The following is a 20,357-nucleotide window of genomic DNA, read 5'->3' as shown; positions in this document are numbered from 1 at the left end:
CCATTAGCATCACTTTTATGTGTGCTTATTTATATAGAAGTGTTTTATTGATACAGCACTAAAATGTGTATCAATCTGGAAGTATGAAGTGTTTTGAATTGAGCTTGAGTCTCATTTGTTTGTTGATATTGGAAGAATGTGAATATGATATATATAATTCACTATTGTAAGTTCGGCCAGGTTCTGAGCCATGTTGATTAAGTTGGAAAGTAAAATGTATCTTAGACAATAGTGTCATGAGGCTGTAAAATGAAGTAATTGATTATCTTGGTTAACCATCTGTTGAATGCTATTGCTTTATTCATTGCTTATTTGTGGTTTAGAATATTTCTACTGGGCTGTGGCTCACCCTTTATGGGAACATCATTTTCAGGTTCAGGTGATAAACTACCTCCAAGGACTTAGCTTGGGAGGGTTTGGCTTCTGGTTTGAAGAAGACTACCTTTAGTTAATTGTCTTTATTTATTAGTACATGTAAACATTCAAGCCTAGGGCTTTTCTTGTATTGAGTTAGAACTCATATTTTTGTATCCAAGTGTTGGCTTGGAAAGATGTAAGCCTGTAAGGCATTTTATTCAATGTTACATGTAATGCTTTATTTAGTAATACTCTGATGAATGAATTAATAAATTGTCTTCTTTAAATAATGCATGTCAATGATATATATATATATATATATAATGGGTTAATTTTGAGGGCGTTACAACTTGGTATCAGAGCGTACCGGGTTTGAATACTTTGGGTACGTGGGACGTGATTAGCATCACATTGGGTTCGTCTCGTTTGATAGAGACTTAGTGTAATGTTATATGTTTATGTGATAACATGTTTATGTGATTATGTGGGTATGGAATGTAGTTTCTAGGATGTTGATTGGACCCTTGAGTTTCTAGTAGTCTTGTTGGAAAGGCACTTGATCACTGCTGCTTCCAACCGGAACTATAGTAACCCATTGGGACTATCATTATCCGGGAATGAAATTCGTAGGTGCTTATGTGATTATGTGCTTACGTGGAATGTATTATTGTTGTCCATTGCATTAGGACGCGAGTGTTTAGCTTCGGCACATTTATTAATGTGCTAATGTCTCTGTTTCCTTTATTAGGATGTCAGGACGAGGACGAGGACGCGGTAGGCGTGGTAGGCCGGGTAGGCAGGAGGTGCCTGTGCCAGAGGAGATTCCGGCAGTTCAGGAGGGAATTGGCCAGGCTAATGTGGCCGAGCCAGTAGGCCAGCAGGCTATGGGCGCTTTAGCTCGAGAGATAGCAGGAGCATTCAGGGAGTCAGTAGGCATTCTCAGAGCTGAGAATCAAGCTCAGGTTGTTGCTGCTGATGCAGGACCTTCCTTTCTGAAGAGGGAGTTCTTCCGGTCTAATCCGGATGAATTTGTGGGTGATCCTAAAGAGCCGCTTAAGGCAGATGAATGGCTCGAACAGACAACGAAGACGTTTGAGATGCTTGGCATCGAAGACGAGGGGTTGAAAGTGACCTTGGCATCTTTCCAGTTGAAGGGGGATGCAGGTCAGTGGTGGAAGTTTACTAAGGGGCGTATAGGAGGTACGTGGGAGGCTTTTGTAAATGCTTTCCAGGAGAAGTTCTTATCTCCAGCAGTCAGGGAGAAGCTGCGAAAGGTTAGCAAGTAGACCACTAAGCTCACTCCGTCCTCGTGGAACATAGTGGTCTACTTGCTAACCTTTCGAGTTCTTATCTACTTGCCACCGGGGTATCTTTCCAGTTGAAGGGGGATGCAGATCAGAGTAAAGTTTACTATGATTCAAAGTAAAATTTTACTCTAAAATACACTATGAAGATGACTTAATAAGAGAGCTAATAGATATGAGGGTAATATAGTAAAAGAAACAAGTTTTAAAATATTATGGGATTTTGAAAGTACCTACATAATTCTTGTCCTTTTGAAAGACAAAATAGACAGTGAGGGGTCTATCACCAAATTCACCATAAAATTTTAGCAAAACTTCAATATGGAAATTTAATTACTAATTTTTCATTTTAAAATGTGAAAAAAAATAAGTAAAAACTTGTTGACTTTTTGGCTTTTGAAGGTTATTATTGTAATTTTGAGCATGCTATGAAGGATCAATCTGTCCTTACAGAATATTAATTGCCAACCAATTATCAGACGATTATGTTTTAGTTCTTTCAGCCTCAATGAAGTGGACTTTTACTAATGGCTTTATTTAGGAGAATTAAGCAAACAATGATTAAATGAAGAATAATTGCAGCATTTCATTAAGTAAAATGGAAGACTTACAAAGATCCAAATCAGCCTCGTAAAGGTTTACAGTAACAAACTACTTGAAACTACTCCTATGAACGAAGTGCAGAACAAGAATTTGAAGTGTAGGAATGTAAAGAACAAGAAATGTAAAAAATGGAAGGAAAATAAAGTAGATAAAACTGGTTTTTTGGATCTGAGGTTATAGCGATCCCGGGTTTACCCTTGTTATACAGTGATCCGGACATGTGTCTGTGGATGATAGTAGTTGATTATTACCTAGTGTACATCCTTTCTTACATTGTATTTGAGTTATAGGATGTGTTGGGCGAGTTTGAAACAGGTTGGTTGAACTTAGAAACCAAGAATAGTTGCCCAGATTTTGGCCATCACGCTCGAGCGGGGATTCTGACGCTCGAGCGGGCCCTTCGTTGTTGTCTGTCCGCTCGAGCTGGGTTTTCGACGCTCGAGCGTAGTTTTCCACCTTCCAATTTTTCCTCTGCAGAGTTGTACGCTCGAGCGGGAGTTTTGACGCTCGAGCGGGTTGTTGTGTGTGACGCTCGAGCGGGAGGGTTGACGCTCGAGCGGAGACCTAGTTCTGTAAAAGTTCTGGGAGTGTGCATCCGGAGCTCGAGCGGGGGATTGGCCGCTCGAGCGGGAGTCTGTGAGTGCCGCTCGAGCGGGGAGTTTGACGCTCGAGCGGGGCGACTATTATATAAATCCGAGATCCGACTTTTGGATCACTTTTTCAAGATCTTTCCTCTCTCTTACTTTTCCAAAAAGCCATTTTCAGAGCTTCTCACTCTAGAACCGGCCCTTCTCTCTTAGATTTGATCTAGTAGGAGTGATTTGCTCATCTTTGGCCTTTACGAAAGTTGGGTTGATCGTCGAGGGCTTTACATTGATCCGAAAATTTCGAGTTTTGGAGCACGTTGAGTTTCTTCATCTTCACCCCTTGAGCTCCGAATTTGAGGTAGGGATATCCTACTCCTTTCTATGAGCTTTGTCTTTAAATTTTAGTATTTTGAGATGTTGGGGTTGGTTTGGTAATTTGGTGAAAATTTGGGGCTTTTGTGCAAATTTACAAAGGTTGGGGTTTTAGCTAAATAAAGCCCAGATGCGTGTTTGGCATGAAAAAAGTGAAATTAATGATAAAACATTAATGAAAATGGAACCTAAGGGTCGTAATGTTAATTATGGAAAATGCCCTAATTACATTGATTGATTAATTTGTATAATTAATTGTTGGAAATGAGGAATTGAATTGAGAATGTGGATATTGAAAAGGGAAATGGTTAAAGGGTGTAGTTGGATTATTTATCGCTCACTTAGTTGAAATGTTGATTATATATCCATTGTTGCATTTATTTTCTGTATAGAAATAACTGCTTTGGGCTATCGGTGGAGGATAGTCTTGATTGTGGTAGACAATGCATGATGATTAGGCAAACGGAAACTAATCACTGGAATGAGTCATTGAGTATGATGATTGAAAGAACACGTATGCATTGTGTTGTGTGATGATGTGTATAATTATTGTTTATATGCATTGTGTTGTGGTGGAGGAGATAGGGGATGTACTCCGCGGTTTAGGGGAAGATAGGGGATGGACCTCTAAACCGAATGTTGTTGGGAGGAGATAGGGGATGGACTCCGTAGATAGAGCTCATATGCTTATCTAGTGATGTGTTGACAGAGCTCATATGCTTGTCATTAGAAGTGTGATAGTGCTCATATGCATATCTGTGGAAGTGATGATATAGCTTGTAGTCGTTTTCGTGGACGACATCCTAATTTATTCGCCTTCAGAGGAGGAGCACGAGGCACACTTGAGAGTAGTGCTTGAGTTACTTAGAGCCCATAGGCTGTATGCCAAGTTTGGGAAGTGTGAGTTCTGGCTGAGGGAAGTCAAATTCTTAGGCCACGTAGTATCCGAGGAAGGGGTGTCTGTTGATGCATCCAAGGTTGAGGCAGTGCAAGATTGGGCACAGCCTAAGAGTGTCTTTGAGATCCGCAGTTTTCTGGGATTAGCTGGGTATTACCGTCGGTTTGTGAAAGATTTCTCCAGGCTAACTTCGCCTTTGACTAGATTGACGCGGAAAGGGGTCAAGTTTATGTGGAGTGAGACTTGTGAAAAGTCGTTCCAAGAGCTGAAGGGTAGATTGACCACCGCTCCGGTTTTGATTATTCCGGAGAGAGGGTTAGGTTATACGGTTTATTGTGATGCCTCGCGAGAGGGTTTGGGTTGTGTGTTGATGCAAGAAGGGAAAGTGGTAGCTTATGGCTCACGTCAGTTAAAAATTCACGAGAAGAATTACCCCACACACGACCTAGAGTTAGTAGCAGTGATCTTTGCCTTGAAGATTTGGAGGCACTACCTTTATGGTGAGAAGTTCGAGGTGTTCTCGGACCACAAGAGTTTGAAGTATCTGTTCACACAGAGAGACTTGAATTTGAGGCAGAGGAGATGGATGGAGTTCATTGAGGATTATGACTTTGAGTTGCATTATCACCCGGGAAAGGCCAATGTTGTGGCCAATGCCCTTAGTAGGAAATCCATTAGTGATGTAGCTTGTATAGCCATCCGGGAATGGGAGATGTTGGGAGCACTTGGCGAGTTTGATTTGCTACTGGGTGAATCTGTTGAGGCTGCGACCTTGTTTTCCGTTGTCGCGCAGCCTACACTTGTGACTAGAGTGTTAGAGGCACAGAGAAGTGACCTTGAGGTAGAATCCCTCTGAGAGAAGATCTCAGGTGGGAAGGTTGAGAAGGGTTTGACGGTGTATCCCAACCAGAGTGTGAGATACCGAGACCGTTTGTTTGTGCCGGAGTCTTGCCGAGAGGAAGTACTCCGAGAGTTTCATCATTCGCGTCTTGCGGTGCATCCGGGAGGCACTAAGATGTATCGAGATTTGGGTCGCCAGTTTTGGTGGCGGGGTATGAAGAGAGATGTGGCTGTTTTCGTATCGAAGTGCCTTACTTGCCAGCAAGTGAAGGCCGAGCATCAAAGGCCACCGGGTTTGTTGCAACCCTTGCCTATTGCCGAGTGGAAGTGGGAGCATGTCACTATGGACTTCGTTGTAGGCCTTCCGAGGACTCAGCGGGGTAGTGATGCTATTTGGGTGGTTGTAGACCGGTTGACTAAGTCAGCGCACTTCATTCCTATGCGCGTGAGAGATTCGGTAGATCATCTTGCCGACTTGTATATTCGGGACATAGTGAGACTACACGGGGTCCCAGTAACGATCGTCTCAGATAGAGATCCTCATTTTACTGCTAGGTTGTGGCAAAGTTTGCAGAGTGCCTTGGGCACTAAGTTGACCTTTAGTACGGCATATCATCTCAGACTAACGGGCAGTCCGAGCGTACTATTCAGATCCTTGAGGATATGCTTCGAGGTTGTGTCCTTGACTTTAGTGGGACGTGAGAGAGGCACTTGCCCTTGGTGGAGTTTGCCTACAACAACAGTTTTCAGTCGAGCATCGGTATGGCACCGTTTGAGGCCTTGTATGGCCGACCGTGTAGGTCTCCAGTTTGTTGGGCCGAGGTGGGTGATGCACCTTTGTTGGGTCCGGAGTTGGTTAGAGAGACGACGGAGAAAGTTGAACTTATCCGTAAGAGGCTTGTTACAGCCCGGAGTCGCCAAAGGAGTTATACCGACCGTAGGAGGAGGCCTTTGGCGTTTGAGATAGGTGATCATGTCTTCTTGAAAATATCACCTAGGCGAGGTTTGATGAGGTTTGGGAAGAGTGGAAAGTTATCCCCTCGATTTATTGGTCCTTTTGAGATCCTTGAGAGGATTGGGGAAGTTGCTTATCGTTTAGCGTTGCCACCACAGTTGTCCGGAGTTCATGACGTGTTTCATGTGAGTATGCTTCGGAAGTACGAGCCGGATCCATCCCACGTGTTAGATTGGACTGACTTGGAGGTAGATGAGAATGCCTCGTATGAGGAGAGACCGATTTGGGTCTTGGATAGGCGGGATCAAGTCCTGCGTGGCAAGACCATCCCTTTGGTAAAGGTTTTGTGGAAACATCACGGAGTGGAGGAAGCCACTTGGGAACGTGAGTTGGAAGTCCGTGAGAAATATCCAGACTTGTTTATTGACGAGTAATCTTGTATTTAGGTTTTGTAATATTGTTGGACTTAAGAGCTTTATAAATGTCTTAAGTTATAAAACATTGGTAATGTTTTGGTTTAATGGAAGTATGTTGTAGAACTTACCTTGATATGGGAAGTTGATTATGATATTGCATATGTTGGCTATATTGTAGAATTGGAGTTGTATCATGTATATTAATAATGATATGAACTGTGAACCATGCATGTTGAAAATGGTTGGAAATGGAAAAAAAATGCATGTTGATAATGCACGTGTAATATATGTTGTGAAATGCCTCTTGAAAATAGATGGAATTGACCGGTAATGGGTCGAAATGTTTAAATATCATGTCGTAATATTGTTGGACATGGGGAAAACCTATCTTTGAACTTGTGTTTAATTTCGGGGACGAAATTCTTTAAGGAGGGGAGGTTATAGCGATCCCGGGTTTACCCTTGTTGTACAGTGATCCGGACATGTGTCCGTGGATGATAGTAGTTGATTATTACCTGGTGTACATCATTTCTTACTTTGTATTTGAGTTATAGGATGTGTTGGGCGAGTTTGAAACAGGTTGGTTGAACTTAGAAACCAAGAGTAGTTGCCCAGATTTTGGCCATCACGCTCGAGCGGGGATTCTGACGCTCAAGCGGGCCCTTCGTTGTTGTCTGTCCGCTCGAGCTGGGTTTTCGACACTCGAGCGTAGTTTTCCATATTCCAATTTTTCCTCTGCAGAGTTGTACGCTCGAGCGGGAGTTTTGACGCTCGAGCGGGTTGTTGTGTGTGACGCTCGAGCGGGTTGTTGTGTGTGACGCTCGAGCGGAGACCTGGTTCTGTAAAAGTTCTAGGAGTGTGCATCCGGAGCTCGAGCGGGAGTCTGTGAGTGCCGCTCGAGCGGGGAGTTTGACGCTCGAGCGGGGCGACTATCATATAAATCCGAGATCCGACTTTTGGATCACTTTTTCAAGATCTTTCCTCTCTCTTACTTTTCCAAAAAGCCATTTTCAGAGCTTCTCACTCTAGAACCGGCCCTTCTCTCTTAGATTTGATCTAGTAGGAGTGATTTGCTCATCTTTGGCCTTTACGAAAGTTGGGTTGATCGTCGAGGGCTTTACATTGATCCTAAAATTTTGAGTTTTGGAGCACGTTGAGTTTCTTCATCTTCACCCCTTGAGCTCCGAATTTGAGGTAGGGATATCCTACTCCTTTCTATGAGCTTTGTCTTTAAATTTTAGTATTTTGAGATGTTGGGGTTGGTTTGGTAATTTGGTAAAAATTTGGGGCTTTTGTGCAAATTTACAAAGGTTGGGGTTTTAGCTAAATAAAGCCCAGATGTGTGTTTGGCATGGAAAAAGTGAAACTAATGATAAAACATTAATGAAAATGGAACCTAAGGGTCGTAATGTTAATTATGGAAAATGCCCTAATTACATTGATTGATTAATTTGTATAATTAATTGTTGGAAATAAGGAATTGAATTGAGAATGTGGATATTGAAAAGGGAAAGGGTTAAAGGGTGTAGTTGGATTATTTATCTCTCACCTAGTTGAAATGTTGATTATATATCCATTGTTGCATTTATTTTCTGTATAGAAATAACTGCTTTGGGCTATCGGTGGAGGATAGTCTTGATTGTGGTAGACAATGCATGATGATTAGGCAAACGGAAACTAATCACTGGAATGAGTCATTGAGTATGATGATTGAAAGAACACGTATGCATTGTGTTGTGTGATGATGTGTATAATTATTGTTTATATGCATTGTGTTGTGTTGGAGGAGATAGGGGATGTACTCCGCGGTTTAGGAGAAGATAGGGGATGGACCTCTAAACCGGATGTTGTTGGGAGGAGATAAGGGATGGACTCCGTAGATAGAGCTCATATGCTTATCTAGTGATGTATTGACAGAGCTCATATGCTTGTCATTGGAAGTGTGATAGTGCTAATATGCATATCTGTGGAAGTGATGATATAGCTTGTATGCAGGGCATTTGCTTTTGTCGTTAACATGTAATACTTTTTGTAATGAAACTCTGATAAGTGGAAGAATGTGGAACTTTTATATATCAATGCATGTCTATATTGATGGTTATAATGTTGTTATTTTGAGGGCATTACACTGGGGGCTCTTTCTGGGACCTTCTCTGCTATTTATACTTCTCAATGATAACCGTCGAAATGAGCTTCTAACCGTCGAATCATCCCTCTCCACGATTGCTGATCATGTTTCCACACAGTTAGCTCCACTACGCCATGTCTGCAGTTAGGCTTCCCTCCTAACTTTGGAATTTAAATATGAGTAACCGTTAAAACCACATCATCTTGCACCTCTCTGCTGATTCAATGCTATGTAGATCCACAATAACCAATACTAACTACCACGTGTGTGATTACGATTGAAGATTTGAATTGTCTTCCCGTATTACCCTCATCCTGCCACGTGTTAAACTATGATTGGCCTATACAAAATATGTAGCCAATCATGTATACGAATCTATTTTCATGTTTAATGAGTAAAAGCACAATAAGTAAAAGCACTCATCAATACTAAAAATGTATACAAATCTATTTTTATGTTTGATGAGTAAGAATGTGATCATTGATGATTAATGAGAACCTCAATCCATTTGATTAAGATGAAATAAAAATAATTGTTGACATGAAATATAACTGTAAGAAGGCAGAATGAGGTTTAATAATTGCCATAAAAAAAAATTAATCGACACAGAATTAACAACCTCATAACATATGGGAAATTGAGCTACTACATGATAGAAAACAAATTATAATTTTTTATGTCTTCAATATACATTATGATTCAATATACATTAAAGAGAGCCTCAACCCGTTTGACTAAGATGAAATAAAAGTGATTCTTAACATGAAATCTATTTTTCCTTAACCCCCATTTGATAGAGAGAGAGAGAGAGAGAAGTGGGTCAATCCAATTAATGTTAAAAAAGAACTAAGAAAAAAACACAACATATAATTTTATTTTTTTGCTTCAATTTTTTTTTTTTTTTTTTTTTGTGCTTCAGGAAAAAACAATGAGTGAAGCCAGGAAGAGCAAAATAAATCTGAGATAGCAAACAACAATGCATATGATTCAAACTTCCTTTCTCTCTCTCTCTCTCCCTCTCTCTCTCTCCAATCAACAACCAAACTATAAAGAGAGAGAGAGAGAGAGAGAGAGAATCCAAAAAACAGAGATGAAAACACAATAAAAAATCAAACAAAAAATTGAAAAAGAACAAAATGTGACCATTGATAATTAAAGGGAGCCTCAACCCATTTGACTATGAAGAAATAAAAATGATTCTTAACATGAAATCTATTTTTCCTTATCCCCCATTTGATTGAGAGAGAGAGAGAGAGAGAAGTGGGTCACTCCAATTAATGTTAAAAAAGAACTAAGAAAAAAACACAACACAGATTTATTTATTTTTTTGCTTCAATTTTTCTTTTCTTTTTTTTTTTTTGCGTCAGGAAAAAACAATGGGTGATGTCAGGAAGAGCAAAATAAATCTGAGATAACAAACAACAATGCATATGATTCAAACTTCCTTTTCCTTTTCCTCTCTCTCTCTCTCTCAACAATCAACAGCCAAACTAAAAAAACAAAAAACAAAAAAAAAAAAAAGAGAAAGAGAAAGAAAATCCAAAAAACAGATATCAAAACACGATGTGACCAATTAAAGAGAGCCTCAACCCATTGTATTGGGTCAATCCAATTAATGTTAAAAAAGAACTAAGAAAAAAACAGAACACAGATTTTTTTTTTTTTTTTACTTCAGATTGTGTTTTGATCAAATAACAATGCATATGATTCAAACAACAATGCATATGATTCAAACTTTCTTTTCCTCTCTCTCTCTCTCTCAACAATTGAAAAAGAACAGAATGTGACCAATTAAAGAGAGCCTCAACCCATTGTGTTGGGTCAATCCAATTAATGTTAAAAAAGAACTAAGAAAAAAACACAACACAGATTTTTTTTTTTTTTTTGCTTCAAATTGTGTTTTGATCAAACAACAATACATATGATTCAAACAACAATGCATATGATTCAAACTTCCTTTTCCTCTCTCTCTCTCTCTCTCTTTCTCTCTCTCAACAATCAACAGCCAAACTTAAAATTAAAATAATAAAAAATAATAAAAAAATAAAAAATAAAAGAGAGAGAGAGAGAGAGAGAGAGAGAAAGAAAATCCAAAAAACAGAGATCAAAACAAAATGTGACCAATTAAAGAGAGTCTCAACCCATTGTGTTGGGTCAATCCAATTAATGTTAAAAAAGAACAAAGAAAAAAACAAAACACTGTTTTTTTTGTTTTTTTTCTTCAGATTGTGTTTTGATCAAACAACAATGCATATGATTCAAACTTCTTTTTCCTCTCTCTCTCTCAACAATCAACAGTCAAACTTAAACTTAAAATTAAAAATAAAAATAAAAAGAAAAAGAAAATCCAAAAAACAAAGATCAAAGATCAAAACACAATGTGGCCAATTAAAGAGAGCCTCAACCCATTGTGTTGGGTCAATCCAATTAATGTTAAAAAAGAACTAAGAAAAAAACAGAACACTGATTTTTTTTTTTTTTTTTTTTGCTTCAGATTATGTTTTGATCAAACAACAATGCATATGATTCAAACTTCTTGTTCCTCTCTCTCTCTCTCTCAACAATTGAAAAAGAACAATATGTGACCAATTAAAGAGAGCCTCAAGTCATTGTGTTGGGTCAATCTAATTAATGTTAAAAAAGAACTAAGAAAAAAACACAACACTGATTTTTTTTACTTCAGATTAAGTTTTGATCAAACAACAATGCATATGATTCAAACTTCGTTTTCCTCTCTCTCCCAACAATCAACAACCAAACTTTAAAAAGAGAGAGAGAGAGAGAGAGAAAGAAAGAAAGAAAGAAAATCCAAAAAATAGAGATCAAAACACAATCAGAAATCAAACAAAAAATTGAAAAAGAACAAAATGTGACCATTGATAATTAAAGAGAGCCTCTATAGCGATCCTGGTTTTCCCTCCATCGGTTATTGTATTCCGGACTAGGTTCTGTGGATGTCTGTTGTTGTATATGTTTCATTTCCATCCTTCAATTCTTTGCATTTGAGTTTTAGGATGTGTTGGGCAGATTTGTAACAGGCTGGGTATATTTTGAAACAAATGGTTGCTGCCCAGATTTTGGTGTCTTCGCTCGAGCGAGGATTTTGTCGCTCAAACGAGCTCTGTGTTTTAGTTCCTTGGCTCAAGCCAGGGTTCCTTCGCTCGAGCGAGAGTTGAGTGGTGTGTCTGTTGGCTCGAGCGAGAAGTCTTGAGCTCAAGCTTGCGTCTGCGTCTAGTTTGGACCTGATGGTTGCATTTCTTGGCTCGAGCGAGCTTTCCTTCGCTCGAGCGAGCGAGAACAATGTTTTGGGTTTCTTCGCTCGAGTGTGCTTCTGGGTTGCAAACCTGAAGCTTCGAATTGTTGGCTCGAGCGAGGCTTTGTGTGCTCGAGCGAGGTTTCTTTATGTCTGGTCACTCGAGCGACCACTCCTTCGCTCGAGCGAGGCTCGAGTATATCAGTTTGCAGCAGAGGGTTTTTACACACTTTTTCATCTTCTTCTCTACTCAAACCCTAACCCCGGCTGCTCCTCTCTACACACTCTCTCTCTCTAGGATTTCATCTGTTTCTAGAGTGTTTCCACCCAAATCTCTTTGTAAGAAAGATAGAGGGTGGCGTGGGCTTCACTTTAATTTGAAAATTCGTGGATTTAGAGCACTTTGAGTTTTCTTCATCAACTCCTTTGGGCTTCTAATTTCGAGGTAAAGATACCCTACTCCATCTTATGAGTTTTGACAAAAATTTTAGTCATTTTGGTTAGATGGTATGGTTTGGTAATTTTGGAAAAGTTAGGGTTTGATTTGAGGTTATAAAAATGGGGTTTTCAAATGTTAAACTCCATGTGTATGTGAGACCTTGAAAAATGGAATTACTGTTGTTAAATTGATGAAATTGAACCTTAGGTTGATATTTGAAAAAAGAGGAAAATGCCCTAATCATGTTGAATAATTAATTTGGAAAAATATGAAATTGAGTTGAAAATCATGGAATTGGAAAGTTGTGAGATTGAATAGTGTAGTTGGATTAATTAATCACTCACCTATGAAAATGTTGATATTTTATCTGTTGATAAATTTATTATCTGTTTAGAGATAACTGCTTTGGGCTATCGGTGGAGGATAGTCTTGATTGTTGTAGACACTGTATGTTGATTAGTGAAAACTAAAACTAATCACCTGGAATATGACATTGAATAAGACGGTTGGAATAATACATCGAATATGTGTATTGATTGATCATTGTTTATGATAAGTGTTTAAATACATTGTATATTTATATTGTTTGGGAGGAGATAGGGGATGTACTCCATAGTTTGGGAGGAGATAGGGAATGTACTCCATGGTTTGAGAGGAGATAGGGGATGTACTCTCAAACCTGTTAGGGAGGACATAGGGGATGGACTCCATTGATAACTAAATTGGCCGGAGTGTCCAGGGTGAAAGTCCCAAAATCTTAATTACGTTTGCATAACGTTGATGATTGAAGTATGGAAGTGTTTTTAATATGAGTTGTAGTTTCATTTAATTGTTTAGCTAAGTTCTGAGCCATGTTTATGAATCGAGATTGTATAAGTGAAGGAAAGTGGAATTTATAGGTGTTAACCATCTATCGAATGCTACTGTTTTAGTTATTTCTCATACTTGGTTTAGTATATCTCTACTGGGCATTGGCTCACCCTATATGGGACATCATTTTTCAGGTTCAAGTGATATGCCACCTACAAGGACGTAGCTTGGGAGGCTTTGAGGCTGATAGATCTCTTTATTGTTCTCTTTTGGTATTACATGTAAATTCAAGCTAAGGGTTTAAAGTGTATTGAGTTAGTACTCTCTTTTTATAACCAAGTGTTGGCTTGGAAAGTTGTAAGCCCGTAAGGCATTTACTTTTGTTGTCAACATGTAACACTTTTGTAATGAATACTCTAATATATGGAATTGTGCTTTATTCTCTTATGTCTATGCATGTCAAGAATGTGGGTTTATATGTATTATTTTGAGGGCGTTACAGCCTCAACCCATTTGACTAAGATGAAATAAAAATGATTCTTAACGTGAAAAAGAATTAAGAAAAAAGAAGTGGGTCAATCCAATTAATGTTAAAAAAGAACTAAGAAAAAAACACAACACGAATTTTTTTTTTTTTTTTTTTTGGCTTCAAGAAAAAACAGTGGATGAAGCCAGGGAAGAGCAAAATAAATCTGAGCCATTGTTTAGCTTTCAAACTGAAGGTATAATCGTGATATAAAGACTTAAAAGTTGGATGGGTGGGGATGACAGGATGATGAAAAAAAAGAAAAACAGAGCTATGAATTAGGGAAAAAAAAACAGAGGTACAAAAATGAATGGAAAACAAAAAGAAAGTGAGGAGATAAGAGTTCTTTACCTGGGTTTCTGAGAGCTTTCTTCCTTCTTCAAAGCTTTCTCAGAGCTTTGTTCGTAGATACATATGTGAAGTGTAGCATACATATGATGTAAAATGTAGTGGGTTGGTGAGAGGTGATAAGTAAACAAATGTGGACCATTGAATTTTAGCCATTGATAAATCTAGACCACTGAGACTCTTTTCAATCTCATCCCTTGTTTTTAAATTAGACAAATCTAGACTATTAAAGATAGTTTGTAAGAGAGATATTTTTAAAAATAAATATGAGCCATTGCTTTTCAAATTAGATAGATCTAAACCATTAATTTGGGAGACATTTTCAAATGAACTCTTCCATTGTTATATAGATACATATATAATTATGAGTAAAAATTTAGATAAAAACTTGATATGGTATGGAACACTTTAATCCATATCCTTTTTTTTTCATCAATTTTTATAAAAAAATTCAAACTTATTCTAGAACTTGTTTTAATCATTTTCTATGAAAGAAATTATCCTTAAACCGTACTTTATAAAAAAATTTCACCAAAAATGAGTAAAATATGAATGTTAAAAATTAGGAAAAGGATGAATTGGTAATTTGGTTCTCTCTTGATTTGGTACAAGTTTAATGAAATGATTGGAACTCACTTTTAACTCTTTATTTATCAAATTTAAAATTTGATAAAAGGATTGATGAAAAATTTGAAGAGGGGGGGGGGGGGGGGAGGATCATGTTTTCGATGTTTTTTTAATTTTTATAATGATTTTCAAGAAAAAATCACATTAGCATTAGACAAAGTATATAGGAGGTAACTGATATACCTCACATTTCTTGATATTCAAATCAAATGGCCAATATGTCTAAGAGAAACAATTTTCCTTCTGATCCTACAAAAGAATTGCATACAATCATGAAAACAATTCACAAGTGATTCGAGGTTCAAAGACCCGACATACCCGAAACAGTGAAACCCTTAATGAAGGACTTTCAGCTACTCGGATTGATTTAAAATCAAGAACTTTCAGCTCCTCTACCCTACGGCTTACAATTCTCTGCAACGCATATCCAAGAAGGAAACCCATGGATTCGTCAATGAATCTTGTCAGCTTAGGCAAATTGTAACTGAAGTCTACTCCAATTTAACCTCTTCCTAAATCTTGTCAGCTTGAGAAAAGTAAATTGTGTATCTATAATTCTCTTAAAATGGGCCAACCTTTTCTAATAATGTCATTGATCTTTGAATCAATCTGCTGTTGAATCTTGGTTGGACAAAGCTCTGCTGCATAACTGTTTAGTTTTGCTGCCGGGCTCGAACTCTCAAGCTTCTCTTCTGGCACATTCCCAATCAGCTGAAGGAAGAATGGATTTCGTTTGAGCTCAAATTTCTGCAGATATCGTAACGTAGAACGTTGATCAGTCATTTAGTTAAGTTGTACCATAGATTCTCTGGCTTCAGAATGCAAATCTAAACTGACTGCTAAATCTTAGATTTCATCAATATCTCATGTTTATTATTAGGTAGGCAGTGAAAACCTTAAAACTAAATAAAGAGAGAAAACTAAGCTCTTCTCCTTTCAACCTCGGTAGCAATTTCTGCTCCTACACTTGCAAAAATATTACTCAGATTCACTTTACATTTATACATTTGAAAACAAAAGGAGCATGTGAAAGAATGACAAAAAATTATGCTGGAAAAATAAATAAATAAATAAATAAAAATAAAAAAAAACCTTTATCAAAGCATTGTCTGCTCAATTCACCAACTCAACAGGCTTTGTTTTTCTGCCCCTGCTTTTTTTTATTTTGTTCTCAAAATAGCATGATTTACAGATTCAATTATGAGTATGCACAATAGGACTGCACCCAACAAACTACAATTACACAACATTACATTACATTAGTTCATGAATCATGATTCTCTCTAAAGTTGTATATTGGATCATGTTAAAGAATACTAAACCTGATGTTCAGGTTCTGCAGGATAAAATGTGCCAAGTGGTAGAATTTGTGTAGTTACAATACTGCTCTTTGACTTAGTTTGTTCTCTTTCTTTGCTGACTGCAGCCAGCCTGGATTCTTCAGTTCCATTTGTGAAGATGATAGACCTGTTGACAGAGTACATTAGATGAGCATGGGGTTTTGCATGAAGAAATGCTTAAAGTCACCAATTTCACCTGTACTGGTTCCCCACATCAGGACCTTGCCCAAATACTTGTCTACAGTCATGACTGGACCAGAACACCTCCAAAAGTTGCCTAAAATTAATCAGCCTAGGATCATATTCAATCTGCACATGCATTTAAAGAACAATATCATAAAAGTTTCTATAAAAGTAACTGAGGAAAAGAAACATGTCATTCTGGATATATGGAGTGGAGATAAAGTTCTTACATGAAACCCAAAAAGAACCAAAAAAAAAAAAACCCCAATACATTTTAACATTTAACTCTAAGAACCAATTATTTATCAAGAAATATGATCTTATTTAAGACCTGATGATAAACTGTTGCATCTGAACATGACAAGGGTAAAGCATTTCCTAAATTGAAATGTTGAACAATTTAAAGTGAAAATGAAGCTTCCAAGATCCCACTACTAGTTAATGGCATAGTGGCAGTGATGTAGGACAGATTGAGAAACTTAACCTAAAACTGCCTACAATTGATTTGTGTTGGGATTAAGCCAAGGAAAACTTATCAGATAAATATTGGCAAGCGGACATTGCACTGGAGACACGACATGTAAAATAGGCAATTGTTCCAACTTTTGATTTTAAACCATGGATATTGAAGCTTCATTCCTTTGCTACCTGCTTTCATTCTCTTGGTGAAAAAATGGCACAACGAAGAACTATAGCAACTCCCACAAACAAAAAGATATCAAATTAATAACTTGTTCACAAACTTACACCTCCATACATGAAAATCTACTGGTCTTTGTGCACATGGCTGCACCTTCTTAAATAATTAGTTTTCAAAAGACACCACCATCTATCATCTTTGCGGTAATATGCTTATTTCTTATTTCATGTTTTCTTGTGTTGTTAATCATCTATTTAACACCCTTTTTTTTACACTCCTGCAAATGCTTCTTGAAAACTATTTACAAGTTTGTGCCATAAAGAAAAGCTGCCCTTATAACCATTTCCTTCAACTTCATACGAATAGTACTACCACACACCATTCTAGAGGCACATTCACGCTACTCTGAATAAATCTTTGATCATCCCTTCTTTATTGATGCGAGAATCAAAGTAAAGAAAATGGTTATTCTTAGCATCTATGACCATCCATTTTTTTTATTATAATTTATTGAAGCAAAAGAGAAGATGTAAATACAAGTGTGCAAAAACAAACTACTGTGGAGAATTCTTAAAACAAAGTTCTGAAGGGCTCAAGCTTTATCTATGACAGGCTTAGCAATACAAGGATACTGCACTGAAGCAGCAGCACCATTGTGCATTATAAATCATATTCACTATGCTTGGTTACCACTTTTCAAAAACACTTTTTAAAAAATTCTACTTTCTTATTTTTTGTGTTTTTTTGTTTTTATTGAATTTTTTTAATATTTTGAGCGATTTTTTTTAATTTTTAGACATACCTAACATAAATATACGTAAAAAAGTTTTAAAAAAAAATTGAAAAAAACCTTTTAAAAATTCACTAAATATCAAAAATACAAAAAAAAATACGAGAATTCAATACATTTTTTGTATTTTTATGTATTTATTAATTTTTTAAAATATTTTTTCACAAATTTTTTACTTTTTAGATACATTTAAGTAAGGTGCATCTAAAAAAATAAAATAAAAAATGTTTAAAATTTAAAAATATTCACTAAAAACAAAAAAACACGAAAACTAAAAAACTCAGTTTTCAAAAAACTTAATTCAAAAAACTCAAACCAAACACACTGATTATTATTCACCCAGTAGAGGAGTATTGCAAAATTAACTAACAGGAAAGTCTTTGGACAATGCATTGCTGCTCGGTCCTGATGATAGCTGATCAATCAGTTTTGAGTTCAATTATTTGCATCCAATCAATTAACTAATAGTTCTAGGGTACTGCATTTTCTTGTCCATTGACCTTCCCAGTTATTTATATAATTTCGTCTTTCTCTTTTTCTTCTCTTAATCCTCAGCATGGGGTATTAGCTGTCGCAAAGAAAACAGAACTAAGGCTCCATTTGGATGGATGGATGGATGGATTTCAAATGAAGGGATTTGAGGTTGAACTTTACAAAAATATATGTGAGTTGGTTATTTTAGATAGATTGAGAAACTAAATGGGGAGCTAGAGTAGAGTAAGAATTGAATTATTTTATTATGATTTTCCGTATAACTACTTTTATATTGGAATTTCAATCCATCATGCGAAATCTCTCATATTCAATTCATGAAATCCATATCTAAACTATCATGAACTACTCTCCTTGAATGATTAGATCCCAAATCCAATTATTTCAAATACATAAATCCAAACACAACCTACGATAACGTTGCTTTCTATTGTTAAATTTTCTAAAATAAAAACACAACTAATTGGAATGTCCATAATTGAGTCGAAATATTTATCTTCTTTGAATTCCTCCCCACATTCCCAATCCCACTTTTTTTTTCCCGGCAACCAAACGAACACTAGAAAAAATAAATAAAATTCCAAAACAATGTTCTCAAGAGAGACAGAGTACCTGTACAGACTCGGCGTGATCGCCCAAGCTTCGGTACGCGGGATTGATTTTAGATCCACCAGCGTAACCGGCGGTTGTCCGGACAACGCCATCCAAGCATCCAAACACGGCTTCGGATCTCCAGAAGCTTCCGAGAGCGAAAACAGCACTTTTCAGGGGTAGATTGGGCGAGTCCTTGGGGACCTGAGAGATCTGATTGGGAAATCTGATGCCCAAAGCTCCATGCGCAAACAAAATGCTCACAATGTATAAGCAAACCAGACTAGAAAACAGGACGTTGTTCTTGCTCTTCGATGGCTTCATTGGGCTGTGTATGAAACTCACACAGAGAGGTGGAGAAGACGCGTAAAATATTCATTTTCACGCTTTTTCTTCTATTTTTTGGCACTACTGGTGTAGCGCCGGATCTAAACCCGAGCCTGTGCCTAAAAGAAGGTGTTTGATTTGTTAACGGTGGATTTAGTTTGGGTTATGGTTAGCCAAAAAAAAACTGAAAAATGATATCAAAATTTGATAGGTCATTATACACATTAAATATAAAATATTAAATTATATTAAATTTTTTTAGAATAATGGCAAATCCAAGATTCATAGGGATAAATGTGAAATTAAACTAATTCAATCGCTAAATTCCTAAATTAATTTTGATTAGAAAGATTAGATTGATTTTATGACTAAACAAGAATTAAATGAAATTGAAGAATTAAATTAACAATTAAAATTATAGTTTGTGGTATTAATTTTTGGAAAAAATCTTAGGGCAAAGAATTCACCACTAACCACATAAATGAGACTTAACATTGGCCAAATTCGGTTTAAACTACCCAATATTTCATAACTACAAGTTTGAAATATTGATCAAGAGAGTTGTCACATTAAACGTACAAGCACGAATCATCCCGAGTAGTACGAGGTGTTTGCTCTAAACTATGGTAGCAATACAACCCGTCTCTCGTAGCATGACTCGTCTCATACATTGAATACAAACACAAAGAAAACTAATGTATGGAAAGTATTAAACAATCACAAAGAGTAAAATACTTGAAGAGATGAAAGAAACAATTATTAAAAACTTTTAAATAATCCATACATTGATTCAAACCAATTCACAATTAAAACTTATGAAAAATCCTATTACATGGCTGGAGTTTCATCAAAACCCTAGAAAAGATGAGCTTAGCCACTCATAGAGGAGTGGGAAGAGGTAGAAGAAGAAGCACCGTCCATGGAATAGCAAGCTTAAGGAAAATCACCCTTTCTCTAACCCTAGCCTCCTCTTTTGGTCAAATAAAATTCGAACCCTAAGTTAGACTCTTTTTCTTCCTTTTATTCTCAGCAAAACAGACTGAAAATTTCACGCACGCATCCCTAGGTAAGCCGCTCAAGCAGTGGTGGGCCGCACGTACGGTGGAGCTTGGCTGCACGTGCGATGGTCTGACTGGCTTGGATTTTTCACTTCTCGCTCGGAGAATCTGTTTTCGCGCAATTTTTGATTGAATTTGCATGTTATCTGCCAAATCTACACAAATGTACAAAACACATCATCTCTACAATAAACAATATTGAAAGACTAAAAATGTAACTTCAGTGACCTCAATATGGTACTTTTCGGCCAACATCACATCCCCCAACTTACATTTTGCTAGTCCTCAAGCAAAACAAAAGAAATAAGAAAAGTAAAATAACTCTAAGTCACTTTTGTAGGGATCACGATTGCATTTAGCATATGCAACAAGCCTTTAAACCACAAGGTTATCTCTAGTGAACGAGTAAAGTCTCGTGAGGGTTTTCAGAAATGATACCAAAAAACATCAACATATTCATATCCACTCAACAA

At 37.1% G+C, this 20,357-nt stretch overlaps 1 protein-coding gene across 2 annotated transcripts; it reads right to left on the bottom strand.

The window, feature by feature from the left end:
- Window positions 1-14,627: 14,627 nt before the first annotated feature.
- LOC114305441 (peptide methionine sulfoxide reductase A5) lies at window positions 14,628-19,022 on the bottom strand. Of its 2 annotated transcripts, XM_028250518.2 has the most exons (5): window positions 18,521-19,022; window positions 16,000-16,112; window positions 15,786-15,930; window positions 15,039-15,210; window positions 14,628-14,877 (listed from the first exon to the last, which is right to left on the bottom strand). In XM_028250518.2, the coding sequence occupies exons 1-5, from the start codon at window positions 18,821-18,823 to the stop codon at window positions 14,861-14,863; spliced, it is 750 nt and encodes a 249-aa protein (XP_028106319.1). In that variant the 5' UTR covers window positions 18,824-19,022; the 3' UTR covers window positions 14,628-14,860. The 2 variants fall into 2 exon arrangements, with proteins under 2 accessions (XP_028106319.1, XP_028106318.1); XM_028250517.2 differs by having other exon boundaries at window positions 14,871-15,210.
- Between the last annotated feature and the right edge of the window lie 1,335 nt (window positions 19,023-20,357).

Source organism: Camellia sinensis, chromosome 1 (assembly GCF_055761805.1).
Source record: "Camellia sinensis isolate YWXY chromosome 1, ASM5576180v1, whole genome shotgun sequence".
NCBI classification, from domain to species: domain Eukaryota; kingdom Viridiplantae; phylum Streptophyta; class Magnoliopsida; order Ericales; family Theaceae; genus Camellia; species Camellia sinensis.
Note: the sequence above shows the minus strand (reverse complement) of the source record. Positions and strands in the feature narration are given on the sequence as shown.

What these genes read in the sequence shown, in the direction of transcription:
- LOC114305441 (XM_028250517.2), bottom strand. Translation starts at nt 18,823, where the DNA reads ATGAAGCCATCGAAGAGCAAGAACAACGTCCTGTTTTCTAGTCTGGTT. An exon ending in GATGTGGGGAACCAGTACAG is followed by an intron (nt 15,931 to 15,999) that starts GTGAAATTGGTG and finishes CTCTGTCAACAG; the next exon opens with GTCTATCATCTTCACAAATG. An exon ending in CTGCAGAACCTGAACATCAG is followed by an intron (nt 15,211 to 15,785) that starts GTTTAGTATTCT and finishes CGATATCTGCAG; the next exon opens with AAATTTGAGCTCAAACGAAA.